The sequence below is a fragment of the Mesocricetus auratus genome, unplaced genomic scaffold (genome assembly GCF_017639785.1).
Source record: "Mesocricetus auratus isolate SY011 unplaced genomic scaffold, BCM_Maur_2.0 Super-Scaffold_100006, whole genome shotgun sequence".
Classification (NCBI taxonomy): domain Eukaryota; kingdom Metazoa; phylum Chordata; class Mammalia; order Rodentia; family Cricetidae; genus Mesocricetus; species Mesocricetus auratus.
In genome coordinates, this window is record NW_024429190.1 from 32,514,893 (window position 1) to 32,529,784 (window position 14,892).

A 14,892-nucleotide genomic window follows, 5' to 3' on the forward strand; every position below is an offset into this window, starting at 1 on the left:
GCACTAGCACTCACATGTACAGAACCATACATGTAGATGTAATTAAAAATAAATAACAGACAACTTTTCAGAGCAAGGAGAAAATGCTATATCATATATCACTGTTTTGTTTTGGTTTTTGAGACAGGGTTTCTCTGTGTAACAGTCTAGGCTGTCCTGGAACTCTCTTTATAGACCATGCTGACCTCAAACTCAGAGATCCGCCTGTCTCTGCCTCCTGGGTGCTGGAATTAAAGGTGTATACCACCACGGCCTGGCCATATATCACTTTCTACTGATTAAGTAGTCTTAAAAAAGTAAAAAAAAGTTTTTTGTGTAATTTCTGTTTTAATATTATACTCTTTATGATAACACTGGCCACCTCTTGTCACCACAAAGCAAAGTAAGATATATTATATAATATATATAATCGATATATATATATACATATACACATATATATATCGATATAAAAATTCTACTGTGAGATACACTGGGCTGGTTCTGTTTTCTACTAATTACTGCTTTATTATAGCTTGTTTTGGGTTTTGTTTCTGTTTTTGTTTGAAACCAGAAAGTCCTTTGCTGTTTCCTTATTACCCTCGAAAATCATTGCATTTTGTGAAAAGGCGGATGGAGAACATTATTGATCAGTGTTTGCAAAAGCCGGCAGTAAGTCTGAAAGAAATGCAAGTCTTTGTGTGGGAGTGAGAAAAACTGCAGTATCTGGCCCACTTACATAAATTACCATAATATATAACTGTTTTTATTAGTAAAATGGGCAATTTCTTGTAGTTCATCTTGCTAACTCCTTACATGAATTTTTAAAATGGGGTAGTGAAAGTGTTGGGATCTTTAGGAATTTGTTCACAGAAGAAGGCTTACTTATTTTGAAGTTTTGGTTCCAGAGCTGGTGTGTCTTGTTTTCACTGCTGACTGAGGGATGTCGAGATCTAGTGAGGGGCGGGCTTTCATGTTGCCTGTATATCATTGCCAGCTCCTTGTAAAATTCTCTCTTTTCTTTCCCATCTGTCATTAAGGTTTCTTACCTTAAGGTTTAATGGCTGGGATTTTTAAAACCAACTTTAATAGTGATAGTCGCATTTTCTGTAGAGTATATCTGTATATAACTGCACTAATTATGTCTGGTTTTCTGTAGAGTATATCTGTATATAACTGCACTAATTATGACTGGTTTTGTTTTCCCTTTTTTCTCATGTTGGGGGTGGAGTGAGATCAGGGTCAGACCCAGCCTTTTGAGCATGCTGGCTAGACATTCTTATCAATGAACTGCATCCCCATCCTTGATAATTTGTTTTTAAATCTTATTTTATATAGGATGTAATTGGAAAATCAATGAATCAAGCAATTTGCATTCCATTATATAGAGACGCTAGAAGGTAATTCTCTTTACCCATTGTGTGCTGTAAGTTTAGCAGTGGTTATAGGTTTTCCTCATTTTGTTTTCTTGTTGTTTTAGTGTGGAATCTGCCCGCAGATTGCTAAAATTCCCATTTCTGTAAGTTTCTTCCTCATCCTGTATAAACAATATAACTGTGTTTTAACCTTAGGCAGCTTGATACCATATCCTGACATTAAATTTTGTTCCTTAGGTGGAATAATAAAACTTCAAATCTGCATTATCTTCTTTTTACTATTATAGAAGATTCAGTTTATAAAATGTGCATCTTAAGGAGACATACTGATATTTCCCAGTAAGTATTAATCTGAAGTTTGAAATTGCAGAGATATGATTTTATTATTTTTTAACAATTAACACACAGCTTCCCTTCCAGTGTTTTTGACTCTAAAAGATTTACTTGTTACACACACACACACACACACACACACACACACACACACACACACACACACACACACACACACACAGGAGAGGACATTGGATCCCCTGAAGCTGTAGTTCCAGGCAGTTGTAAACTGCCCAGCGTGGGTGTTGGGAGCTCAACTCTGCTGCTCTGGAAGAACAACAAGTACTCTTAACTGTGAAGTCATCTTTAGCCTATCTCATGTCTTAGTGAAGTAACCTCATGGCTTTATATTTGTTTCTTAACTGTTCTCAGTTGTAGTTTTCACATCAAGGTAATAATACTGATTTAGAAGCCTGTATAATTCTAGATTATAATGATACACAGATATTGTATGTTGACCTTTTTTTAGGGTCAAAAAATCTGACAATAGAATCAGGATTCTATTGGAAGAACTTTTTGACATTCACGGCCGTATTTCTTTGTACATTATAGAAGGTTTTTCATCTTGGGCTAATGTTTTTCAGTAAATGGAAGGCTCTGTCAACAGAAACTTACTTTGAAATTCTAAAGAAAAACCAAGTTCACAGTTCCATTAGCATCTTAAATGGTGTTAAATCTCAGTTTAAAGGAAAGTTTTTGAGGCTGAGATACAGCCATAGAGAAACAGTTTGGCTTTTCCAGATATCCTTAGTTAAGTGTTTGGCTACTTTTTTTGTTGTTTTTGTTTGTTTGTTTTGAGACAGAGTCTTAACTATGTAGCTCTGATCTATGTAGATCAAACTAACCTGGAAATCAGGAGGTCCATCTGCCTCTGCCTCCCCAGTGCTGGGATTAAAGGTGTGCACCACCTTTCCCAGAAAATATCTATATACTCAGATAACTGTGAGGTTTTTTAACCAAGGAGATTTTTCCTGGGATGTATAGCTCATATAGCAGCATTCTGTAGCAAAAGTGTAATGATTTCCATCTGCCAACTATTCTTTCTAGTGTTTACATTGTTGACGATCCAGTTTGTTCCGTAAATTCTTCTTTATTCCCTTTCTTTCTTCAAGATCTGTAAATAATGGACTAATTGGTATTAAATTTGGGAGCTTCACATATGCCACAGCTGAAAAAGTCAGAAGAAGGTAAGTCTTAACTCTGCTTTAGATGACAAACATAGGTCCTGGGGTGGGGGGTTTTGTGTATTCTAATTATTGGGTAGGAGGGCGTCAGACTCAGAGATGGGGAGGGATGTGGAAGTGTTCTCCCTCTTCCACAGAGGAGTAGGGCTCTTCATAATATATACCTAGAGACTATTTTACTTAGAACTGGTGAGAGCTTTACAGCCCCACAGGAGTCTCTGTGTCCTTATATGCAGTGCTTTCCTGAAATTATTGTAAACCAAGGAGGCAAGGAAGTGATGTGGTTCAGGAAGCAGATGTCCTGTGGGACTGAAGCCTTTGTTACTGCCCTGAAGCAGCAACAGAATGAAGTGATATTTGTCTCTTGGGTTTTCTTGGGGTTCAGAAGGATAGTAGCAACCAAGACAGGATGGAGTAGAGGAAGAGCCACTGACCACTGGCTGGTCTTATCTGACTCTGTTTGCCTTACCCAGTGTTTTTAGTGATATTTTGGAAATAGGTCTGTTTTTCACATGTAAAATCTTATTTTTATCTTCAAAATATGGCATGAGTGCCACTCATGGAAACTTAGTAAACATAAGGCCTGGCCATTAATGTCAGGTGTTTTAGAACTGTGAACCAACTTCACAATTGGTTTTCTTTTCTCACAATTACCTATTTTTAAGACTTGGTTATACTGGGAAAAATTAGTATAAAAGGTAATTTACTAATTATTAATAGAAACTAATGGGATAATTTAATTGCCTTGTAGAGAATGTCAATGTCTTAAGTTACTTTTTTTACCTTGTTGCCAGCATGAAGTGATCCATATAATGTTTTCTTAGTAGTCATGATCATTTTGTTTTAGCAGAACATTTTCTTCTAGCACTTACAGTTGTCTAGATGCCCAGTTTTATGATGATGAAACCGTAACAGTCATCCTTAAAGACTCCATGGGACGAGAAGGAAGAGACAGGATCTTGGTTCAGTTGCCGTTGTCCTTAGTGTATAACAGTGAAGATGCTGAAGAGTATCAGTTCACTGGAACTTACTCCACAAGGTAAATGATTCAGTAGGAGATTGTCAGCCTCATAGGACAGACACTTTTCTGTTGTCCTCCCTTACCTTAGCTGGTCTTGAAATCATGGTCTTCCTGCCTTGGTCTCCCAATTGCTGAGACTACTGGTGTATATCATCATGCTAGCTAATTGTTGACTGGTGTTTGTGTTTTTATTTGTTTAGGTTTTTCGTTTTGTTTTGAGACAAAGTCTTAATATATAGACCAGGCTGGTCTTGAACTCATAAAGACACACCTGCCTCTCGGATTAAAGGTGTGAACTACCATGCTTAACAACTGTATTTTGATATATATCAATGATTCTTATTGTTTAGGCATGTCAGATAATAGATTTTTAGTTGGTAGGGATAACTATTGAGGCAACTGAATGTAAATATTCCTACTTGATATTTTTTGTTTTTGATTTCCTGTGTTGTTGATGTACTGGAAATTGAACTATAGTTTTTCCATATGCTAAGAAAGTGCTCTACCACACTGCTATATCCCAGCTTTTTTTTTTTTTTTTTTAGAAAGACAGAGTCTCACTGTGTTGTTTGGCTAGTGTGGAACTCACAGACCAGGCTGGCCTTGAACTCATAGGGATCTACCTGCCTCTGCCTCCTGAGTGATGGCATTAAAGGCCTGTGCCATACCCCTCTTTTTATTTGAAGCTGGAACAAAGCCACCCCATTCTCAGAAATCATTTTTCATTAACCATTAAACAAAGGAACAGGAAGACTAGTAAAGTTTGCATCAACACAAACAAACAACATACATACAAAGTAAGCTGAGCCTAGCACACTGACCTGTAATCTCAGCAACTTGGAAACATGTGAGACGAGAGAATCACAAGTTACTGGATAACAGAGTGAGTTCGAGACCAACCATTTTCAAGGGCATTGCTAGCCTTAGTTTGTAGTGGAATTGATTTAGATTTGTAGTTAGTGTTTTCCAGAATTAGGGCTTCATCGTTTTTTATTTTTTGAGAGTATATGGTCTGTTATAAGAGGTGAGTTTAGTTGACTCTGACTTTTAAGTAACTAGATTCTCCTAATTTTAGAATGCATTTATTTTCTTTCTTTGAAAGAAAATCAAACCCTAACTAGGGTGATATTCTGTGTTTGGCATTGCAGTACAGTATATCTTATCACAGTGTGGTAGCTGCTAGAATTCTGTTGAGAATGAGAGGGAGGAGAGATCCCTTTTGACTTGTGTTTGTTTTTCTGTAGGCTAGATGAGCAGGGCAGCATTATTCCCACACGTACCATGCACTTTGAGAAGCATTGGAGGCTCCTGGAAAGCATGAAAGCACAGTATGTTGCTGGGAATGGCCTTCGAAAAGTGTCCTGTGTGGTAAGTATTGCAGACAGCACAGGGTATGACCTTGCTTCTGTGGAACCTTCATTGGATACATGGTACACAAGGCCCTTTCTTTGTGTCATTTTATGAGTCATTATTTCTATTACTTATAAGTATGTAGTAGCCTTGACCATTAGTTTCTTATTCTAAGAAAGCTTACTAAATGAGTAAAAATAACTCTGGGTTTTGCTAATCTTTCAAGCTGTTTTATGTAGAGGTCATTTTATGTAAAGCAAAAGCTGAGTGGATTAGCTTTGCAGTTAAATGATTAAGAATATAACTCCTGTAAAGCCATCCTTTGATTTAAGCTTCTGATTTGAATTCCTTGACACATAATATATTTGTTAAGCCATTCATTTAAGCCCTATTCATCTGGTTTTGTTCGCATTAGTTAAGTTCAAACCTCCGGCATGTGAGGGTGTTTGAGATGGACATCGATGATGAATGGGAGCTTGACGAGTCTTCAGATGATGAGGAGGAGGCCGGTGGGAAGCCCGTGAAGATCAAGGAGGAAGTGTTGTCAGAGTCAGAGACAGAGACAGAAACAGAGGCTCACCAAGAAGATGCTGCTGCCCTAGACCCAGACATAGTCATCAAAGTGGAGAAACTTGACCCAGAGTTGGACTCATGACCCAGTTTGATAGCATGTGTTACTATGGCAAAACATAATGGGTGGACCAAGATGGTGTGGGTCACATTGAATTATCTGTGTAACAAAGAAATAAATGGTAAATTTTGTTTTTTCATGCTCTGTTTCATTCTTTTGGAGGATAGTCACTGTGGTAGATTTATTTCTTGCTGAGATTTCTCTTTCATACTGTGCAGAGCTGGTGTTTAAAGAGAACACAAATTTGATCTAAAGAAAAATGCATTTCTGTCAAAATATATCCGCATTATTCCTGTGTGAGGGAGCATTACCTTTGAATAGTCAGGGTGCATATTCCTGTAATCTCATACTTAAAACCTAGACCTAATCTTTATCTTCCCTTCCTAAAGTTTTAGGTTTCTAGGATATTTGGAAAAATTTAGAGTAAATCGTGTTGATTTACTCTAATGCTAAGCCAAAAGATAAATGCTGTCTTATTATTTAAATAGCAAAACACTGCTTGATGGCCATGTGATTATCTTTCTTGGTGGTGTCCCTGTTTGTGTACTCTTTTAGTGTTTAGATGGATCCTTCTGTCTGTGTAGATCTGGTTAGGGACACACAAGCTATCTGTTTGGCCACTGGGAACAAGAGATGAGCAGACCAACTACACATAACTTGGCTTTTGTGACAATGAGGTGTTCCTAATGCACATACCTCCAATAGAATTGTATTCTCACTTGAGTTTTCAAGAGATTCAGTGTATATGTCACTGATAACAATAGCTGTAGTCAAGAAGATGTATTAATAACAAGGTGAGTGGCTAACTGGAGGGCTGCTATGTAGTTTAAAAGGTTGGTAGCTCACAATTGGGTGTGGAGTATTACTAAATAGGAAGTACAGCCACTCTTTGTTTTCAGGCTTCTGTATTAGCCCTCCACTGAGCAAGGGAGTTACCTGTGCTAAAGTCCCATGTTGTCAAAAAGAAACTGAGTCCTTTAATGTGAACTAGAGAAATCAAGTCAGGCAGTAACCCAGATTCCCCAAACAGCCCCTTTTCAGTCAGGATGACAGTGGAGTTTGTTCCTTCCCTTTGCCTTATCCTCACAAAAAAGGGATGGGTGTCAACCCGTTGTTTTCCTGTGTTCTGTCTCCCACTCCCAAGTGATTGATTAGCTACTTGTTGTTTGTTTCTGTTGTAATCAGCCTCATCTGAGCTCATCAGAACACTTACTCTTTTATGGGATTAGGTATTGTCCAATTCTGGAGTCACAAAGTAAAGGCAATTAAGATCTTTATTTGTTGTGTTTGTCTGGGTGCTTTTATGCATCTGATCCATGGGAAAACTGAATGGAAGCCACTGTCCTGGGCAGGTGCAGGACATTCCAGGCTTTGAATTTCAGAAGACAGCCTCCTGTACCATACCGTACACAAGGTAGTCTTGAGACTGGTCAGCCTCTACATAAATGTATTGATAGTTGATCAGTGTTTATAGTATAATGGAAAATGTTTTAAAGTAGATTTTACGAGCAGCAACAGTAACTGTCGGACAATGTGAAGAAACAGCCGGCTACAAGTATGTGAGACTTTTTAGAGTAAATACATTGCCCACATTTACCTAACTTGGAAGGATTGAGGGGACGAATAATCAGAGATTATTTTTAGAATGAATTGTTCTTTCAAATAAGCAGCTGGTTCCTTACTAGCCAGGATCAGCCCACATCTGTGGGTATGCCAGTTACCCTTTGAACTTGACTTCCTAATTTGGGGAAAGTAGTTTGTGGTTAATGTTTTTCCTATGTATAACAAATCTAAACTACTATATCCAAGTGAAAAAATTTAAAATGATAACCAAACTTTGTTTATTACTATGTAACTATAATTATTTTTACCATTACTTCACTTTTTAAGTTTTTCTGGGTATCGAACATCAGAACTGGGACAAGCATTTGACCACTGAGCTACATCACCAGTCCAAATAGTGTGGCTTTTGCTATCAAGAATAACTTAAGTATTATAGACTGTCTCTTCTTTAGTATATAGAACTACAAGTGCTGAATTCACATATAGAATTCAGTGAATGAAAGTGGAGTGTGAGAGAAAGGGCAGGGCTTATCAAGTACAATGATGCTACTGCTCCTGGCTGTGTGGAAGGAACACGAGGTAAAGCTTCCTGTCCAGGGTGCTTTGGCGCTTGAGAAGGGAGTGAGGGGCTTGTGGAGTGTTACTGTTGGGCCATGTATGTTGCCTGACACTGTTAACATTTGGAGTGGCAGTGTTAGAATCTCTCTACATAACCCTTGTATGTATGTCCTCAAACTCACTGTGAACTCACAGATCAGCCTACTGGGTGTTGAGATTAAGGAGACCACCTCCATGCCCAGCTCAGATTAACATTTAAATTTTTTTCTTTTCTTTTTGAGACAAGGTCTCAATGTAGTCCTGAAAGGCTCCAAACTCAGAGACCAACTTGCTTCCCAGAGTGCTGGGATTAAAGGTGTACACTAACCATGTGTGGCTAGATTAACACTTCTTATTTAAGGTATTCTGTGTTGCCCCATTTCCAGGGTAAGTTATGTGGAAGCTTTATAAATGCAAATAGTATACCTCCTTTTCTCCTCTTCCCTCACTGTATTATTGGTTACTTTTTTTTTTTTTTTTTTTTTTTGGTTTTTCGAGACAGGTTTCTCTGTGGCTTTGGAGGCTGTCCTGGAACTCGCTTGGTAGTCCAGGCTGGTCTCGAACTCACAGAGATCCGCCTGCCTCTGCCTCCTGAGTGCTGGGATTAAAGGCACGGGCCACCAACGCCTGGCTAATTATTGGTTACTTTATACCAGACTTAGTATTAACTGTGGTAAATCCTTTCTAATTCTCTGGCATTGCAACCTTTGTTTCCTTCCCATTGTATTCTTGACTTTTTTTTTCCACAATGAAAATTTTATACTCATCAAATGCTAAAGCATCCCATCTTTTAAAATAAGAACAGCTGAGTCTAAATACAAAGGGAAGCCAAGCGGTATCACTTTGGGTATATGACAACATGTAAGTAGGGGAGTTAATATATTCGAGTTAGTAGTTTTGTTCTTTGGGGGACGTTCAGCTAGCTAGTCAGCATATTGCAAGAAGATGTCTGTAACTAGCATTGAATTTCTAGATTTCACTAAGAGCTAGTCAGTGTTGAAGGCACATTTTAAAACTGTGATAATCATCGGTAGCTTCGACATCAACCAGCCTCTTGTTTAGACTGTCTGCCCTGTCATTTTTTTAGTTATCATAGAGCCCAGGGATCTAATATATAAGATAATAACTTCCAAGGTTGTGAAAGTCTTACAATGTGATAGTAAAGAATGAGAAATATTCAGTCCAGGATGTGTTTTTGTTGTTTTGAGGAAAGGTCTCACTGTGTAGCCAGCCTGACCTTTAAATTAACTATGCTCCATCTTTAGCCTCGCCAGTGTAAATATTACATCAGAGGAGTGGGAAAGATAGCCCAGCAATTAAGAGCACTGGCTATTCTTGCAGAGGGTCCAGGTTCAGTCTCCAGCACCTACACTGGGGCTCATGACTGTCTCTAACTCCAGTGTCAGATCTGATGTCCTCTTCTGTCCTCTGCAGGCAGGCACGTGGTACTCTTAAGTACATACAGGCAACGCTCATACATATAAAGTATGTTTTGGCTTTTTTATTTAAAAATTACTTTTCATTTTACATACCAACCCTAGTTCTTCCTTCCCCTTCTCCTGTCCCCCCCCCCATCTCCCACCCTTTCCCAACTCTATTCCTCAGAGGGGGTAAGGCCTTTCTTGGGGAGTCAACAAAGTCTGGCATACCAAGTTGAGGCAACAAGCCCCTCCCCCCTGTATCAAGGCTGAGCAAGATATTCCACCATAGGGAATGGGCTCCAAAAAGCCAGTTCATGCCCCTGGGATAGGTCCTGGTGCCACTGCCAGCCGCTCCCAACAGATCAAGTCACATAACTGTCACCCACATTCAGAGAGTCTGGTTTGGTCTGATACAGATTCCATAGCTGTCAGTCCATAGCCGTGAGCTTCCTCTAGCTTGAGTCAGCTGCCCCTGTGGTTTTCCCCATTGTGCTTTTGATACGCCCCTTGTTCATATGATACCGCCTCCCTCTCTTCAGCTGAATTCCAGGAGCTCAGCCCAGTGCTGTGGGTCACTGCATCTGCTTCCATCAGTTACTGGATGTAGGTTCTATGATGACAATTAGGGTAGTCACCAATCTAATTAAAGGGGAAGACCCACTCCAAAATATCTTTTCAAAGCATATAAATATTGCATGCCTTTAATCCCAGCACTCGGGAGGCAGAGGCAGGTGGATCTCTGAGTTCAAGGCCAGCCTGGTCTACTGAGTGAGTTCCAGTACAGCCTCCAAAGCTACACAGAAACCCTGTCTTGAGAAAAACAACCAACCCCTCCCCTCAAAAAACCATATAGGACACATCACTGTACCCAGTATTGGTTGCTTCCTCTTGTGACATCATACCCAAACGAAATACCTTGCTTGAGGACAGGGTCGTTTTGGCTCACAGTTCATTAAACAGCTCATCGTGTCATGATGGGGAAGGCACAGCCTCACAGTTCATGTGAACAGTCAGTGCTCTTAACCTCTGAGCCATCTCTCCAGCCCCCCACGTAGTTAATTCTGGGAAATGCATTGTTACTATGGTAAGTTGATCATAGATGTTTGCATTGCACTTTATTTTCCTCTTTCCTTCTAGACCAAGATTTACCAAGCAAATACTACTCACATCAGAATTGCTCCAGCTAGTGAATACAGCTGCAAATTCGTGGATTCTGCTTTGATCCCACACGCTCAGCATATGAGGGTAGGGTTAGGGCTACGTCCATGATAAATTCTGGCTTTTAAGGTTGATAGCTACTTTCTTTGAAAGCTGTTTTTCAGAAATTAAATTTTGTAGTTATAAGAGCATGAACAGCTTCCTTGCAGACATTGAAAATTGTTTTTTGTTCTTAAGAAATGATCCTAACTGGAAGTTAATTACACATGCAAGATGCTCACACATCTATAAATCTGTTTAAATGACAGAGGCATAATTGTACCTCAACTCTCTTTATGCATTGCAGCATGTAGAAATGAATCCCTTAGGGCCCCGTTTCAGTCCTAACAAGATTATGTTCCGCTGAGTAGTGGATGCTGAGTTGGATATGTATGGTCATGCGGGTAATAAGCCATTATAGTTCATGAATGTCACCTTTTCTCTGGTGTGTGCAGTCAAACTGAACTTGGTGCCTCAAGATGCAAAGTGTAATGTGCACTTATTGTTGTATGGATGATAAATCTGTCCCACAACAAGACTTAGAATAAAATGAGTGTTTATTGACTTGCTGTGGTTTCAACGCTAAAATAAGGAAGCTGGCCTATTGTTTGCACCGCCTGCCATCAAATTTACAAGGTTCACGTATTGTGGACGCCTAAAAACTTTAGGGACAATTTTTCTTCATTCCTGCATTCCTGACTCCTGTTAGCGAGTGAACATTATTGTTACAATAAGTTGTATTTCTTTCCACAGTTTAGATGGTAAAACTGGGTACTTGGGGGTGAAACGAGATGAGTGGGCACTGGCTATAAACCACACTCCTCTCTGCAGACATTGCAGGGAGCCTGCAAAGCTTGTAGCACTGCAGGCGCGTCCTCTCTCCTTTTCTCTGCTTGCTCTGCCTGTTTGTGACAGGAGGAGGCTTGAGGTCAAGAGCACGTACAAAGCAGTCTCTTCTCATGGGGGTAAGGTCAGTGTCTCCACGCGTCGGTGGGTAGCGAAGGGCTGCAGCTGCTGCTCTGTGGCCCTAGACACTGTGGATCATTTTCCCCTCTGCCAGAGGAGAGACGGGAGGAGACCCAGGATAATAGATTCCATCAGGCTAGAGAAGTCAGGCATACTAAATGCTGCTGGAACGTGGAGAAAGGAAAGGTCAGTGGGCTGTTACGTCAGGAAAGTTGCACGGAAGTGGTGACATGGATAACGTATGTGCAGGCGTGTTGGGCTGTGGATCGATGAGAGTTGAGGGAATTGGACCATGGGTAGGCAGCTCTTGCTGTGGGAGGCCGAGAAGCAGAGTGGTGGCGGGATATGACCGTGGCATTAGGAGCTTTTTCTTAAAAGATGGATGATGTTAATCCATGTTTATACACCAATAGAAGAGACTCTCCAAATGGAGAGAGTGGCCACTTTAGAGAAAGGGGAATCCTTTGTTCCAGGAAGGACGGGGCAACGCTGACAACGATGAGTTCAGCCTCATGAGTGTAAGGATTCAGGCATTGTGGTGGCCTGCCCCCATCACCTGGCAGGATGCACTCAGGCAGTACCCTGGTCAGCCCAGGGCTCCATGACTACTAGTCTGCATGCAGGTGCAAAGGATCCTGCTAAAAGGAAGGTCCCCGCCCACTAATGCTCTCTTACTGCTATTTCTGCTCTCTCGGCTCTCTCTGCTCTCCTCTCTTTCTGCTCCTGTCTCCCTCTTCTCTTCTGTCCTCCCTCTGTCTCTGTCTCTTTATCTCTTTTCTCTTTCCTTCTCCCTCCCTCCTCTTTCTAATAAAACTAATCACTTAAGCTTTGTCTGCCTGGTATGTTTGTCTCCCGCCTCGGTCACCCTCGCCTGCCGTGGAATCCGCATGGGCCCCCACACAGGACCCCCTTCCAGCTTTATCCTAACTGAAGCAAAAGACCAACAATGAGGTCTCTTCCTCTTTATAGGAAGGACTCATGAGGCCTGAGTCTGGCAGGTGGTTCGCAGTGGTAAGTGCGGTTCCCTCTAGGAAATACTGTGGTCTCATTGGGAGGCTGCTGTATAGCAGGGTCCTCAGAGCCAAATGGCTGTCACTTCAAAAGGTCAACTGTACCTCCTTGAAAAGAATCCCAGCTTGTTGACTGTTGACATTCCTGCATAGGAGGCAGTGGGGAGGGTCATGAGTCCTTCACCTGAATATCCAGCCATACCTTTCAACAAGTTGTGGAAATGTCTACCCTGATAGCACGAGGTCTCAAGGAGGTGCTAGAGTATATAGGCTAGGAAAAGGTGAGGAGGGCTCCCTCTGTGCATCTGTGGGGATGTATGTCATCAATGCTGGGCAAAATTTTCCAGTGACTCCTTTGATGGTCACCCATGCTCTTGCCAGTAAAACCCCCATCCATGCTCTGTAAATAAGCTGAAGAAACTCATAGGTTCCCCCAGAGGAAACTTGGTCAGAATCAAACTTCTGTTTATCATTGGGACTTCAGGAGGAGGAAAGATAGACGCCCATAGTCCCCTCCTCCCCCATCTCCAGGGCAGAAGTTCTCACAGCAAGAGTGGAGAGGACAGGTGTGAAAGCCACTTTAGAAAGATAACATAAATTCCCTGAGGGTGTGTCAGGGTTGAAGGCCTACCAACAAGACTAGTTAAGATGACTCAGTCATGAGTATGGCTTGGATGAGAGTTAGGGTTAAGCTGAGATGGGATTTATCCAATTTACTAAGACCCAAACCCGAAGAAGTGTTTGCAAGGGATTCAGGGAAGGTAGGAGCAGTGGTAGGGCCAGGTGGGAGAGTATTGGTGTGTTACCATCAGAAGAGGGGAAGACAGGTCAGGGCCGGGGAGTAGGACAATGGCGGTGAAGATCACAGAGATGCCCCTGATGGTAAGGGTAACCAGTGGCTGCTGGTGGCTGCTGTTGGGCTGAAGGACAAAGCATTGAGATTGTATAAGTTGCTACAATTTGTATCTCAACTGTCCCCCAAGGATCCAGCTGTTAAAGGCTTGGTCCCCAGCTGTAATAGTTTGAAACTGCAGTGTCCCTCACCTCAATAAGCTCCTTCCTATGTTTAGTGTTTAGTCCCTACCTGGTGGTGCTATTGTGAAAAGTTCTGGTATCTTGTTGGAAGCTTTTGAAGGCCGTCCCTGGTCCCTGCTTCTCTAATAAATACACGCCTTCTACCGGAAAATTCTTCCTCACCACAGGCCCCGGATCAGTGTAGTTCAGTAACCGTGGACTGACTCCTCTTAAACCATGAGTCTTAGTGCTTTTGTCAAGTATTTGATCGTAGCAACCTAAAAAGTAACCTACATAGGAGCCGGCCTGAAGCACCATTGGGAAGTGGAAGATCCTTTAGTGGGAGTGGCCTAGTGGGAAGACATTAGATCTTTGGGGGCGTGACCCTAAAGGGGATATTGGGACACCAACCTGTACTGGTGAGTTTCATATCAGCTCCACATAAACTGTAGTCATCTGAGTGGAAAGAATTTCTTGATTGAGAAAATTCATAACATCTGGCTGTAGGCAAGCCTATGGAGATTTTTTTTTAATTAGTAATAGGTGTGGGAGGGCCAAGCCCATTGTAGTGGTACCATCCCTGGGCTGGTGGTCCTGAGTTCTATAAGAAAGCAGGCAGAGCACGTCATCATGACCAAACCAATAAGCTGCACCCCTCCATGGCCTCTGCATCAACTCCAGCCTATGGTTCCTGCTCTGTTTGAGTTCCTCTCCTGGTTTCCTTTAATGATGGACTATAATGTCAGAGTGTAAGCCAGATGAGACCTTTCCTCCCCAACTTGCTTTTGAACATGATAGTTTATCACATCAATAGTAACCCTAACTAAGACACAGCCCCTTGTTCATTCACCCCCTCTCTGTGTGTCTCCTGCCCCCCAATGACTGAAACCAAAACAGAAAATAAGGTTTTCCTTTTTAAAATTAGATTATCTCTGGTATTTTGTCACAGGAAACGAAAGCTGACTAGCATATTGTTTAACAACTGAGTGGCCAGGGTTTTAGATGGCCCGTCTGTGTGGCATTTAGGGCCACCTGAAACAATGCAGCAATAATGGAGAAGATGACAAAGAATTAGGTGCTAAGGTCAGCAATGGATGAGTAAAGCGTCAGGGGGAGGACAGTCATGTATATAGCAAGGCTGGGATCTAAGCTCTGGAGACCCTAGCACAACTGTGTTCCTCAGGCCCACACTGGCCCATGGAGGCGTTGGTATTGACACTGATGGTGACAAAGGCCACATCATGAAATAA

At 41.4% G+C, this 14,892-nt stretch overlaps 1 protein-coding gene across 3 annotated transcripts in view; it reads left to right on the forward strand.

Moving 5' to 3' along the window:
- The window catches only part of Anapc4 (anaphase promoting complex subunit 4), a 30,207-nt gene extending 24,194 nt beyond the window's left edge, over positions 1–6,013 (forward strand). The window contains exons 21-28 of one of the 3 annotated variants that reach the window (XM_013112515.3): positions 554–651; positions 1,318–1,379; positions 1,460–1,498; positions 1,593–1,694; positions 2,801–2,875; positions 3,720–3,911; positions 5,138–5,261; positions 5,659–6,013. In XM_013112515.3, the coding sequence (XP_012967969.1) occupies positions 554–651; positions 1,318–1,379; positions 1,460–1,498; positions 1,593–1,694; positions 2,801–2,875; positions 3,720–3,911; positions 5,138–5,261; positions 5,659–5,898 (932 nt within the window). In that variant the 3' untranslated portion in view covers positions 5,899–6,013. The remainder of the gene's footprint in view (positions 1–553; positions 652–1,317; positions 1,380–1,459; positions 1,499–1,592; positions 1,695–2,800; positions 2,876–3,719; positions 3,912–5,137; positions 5,262–5,658) is intronic. The other 2 variants (XM_013112516.3, XM_005068771.4) reach the window with 2 other exon arrangements.
- Positions 6,014–14,892: the final 8,879 nt, after the last annotated feature.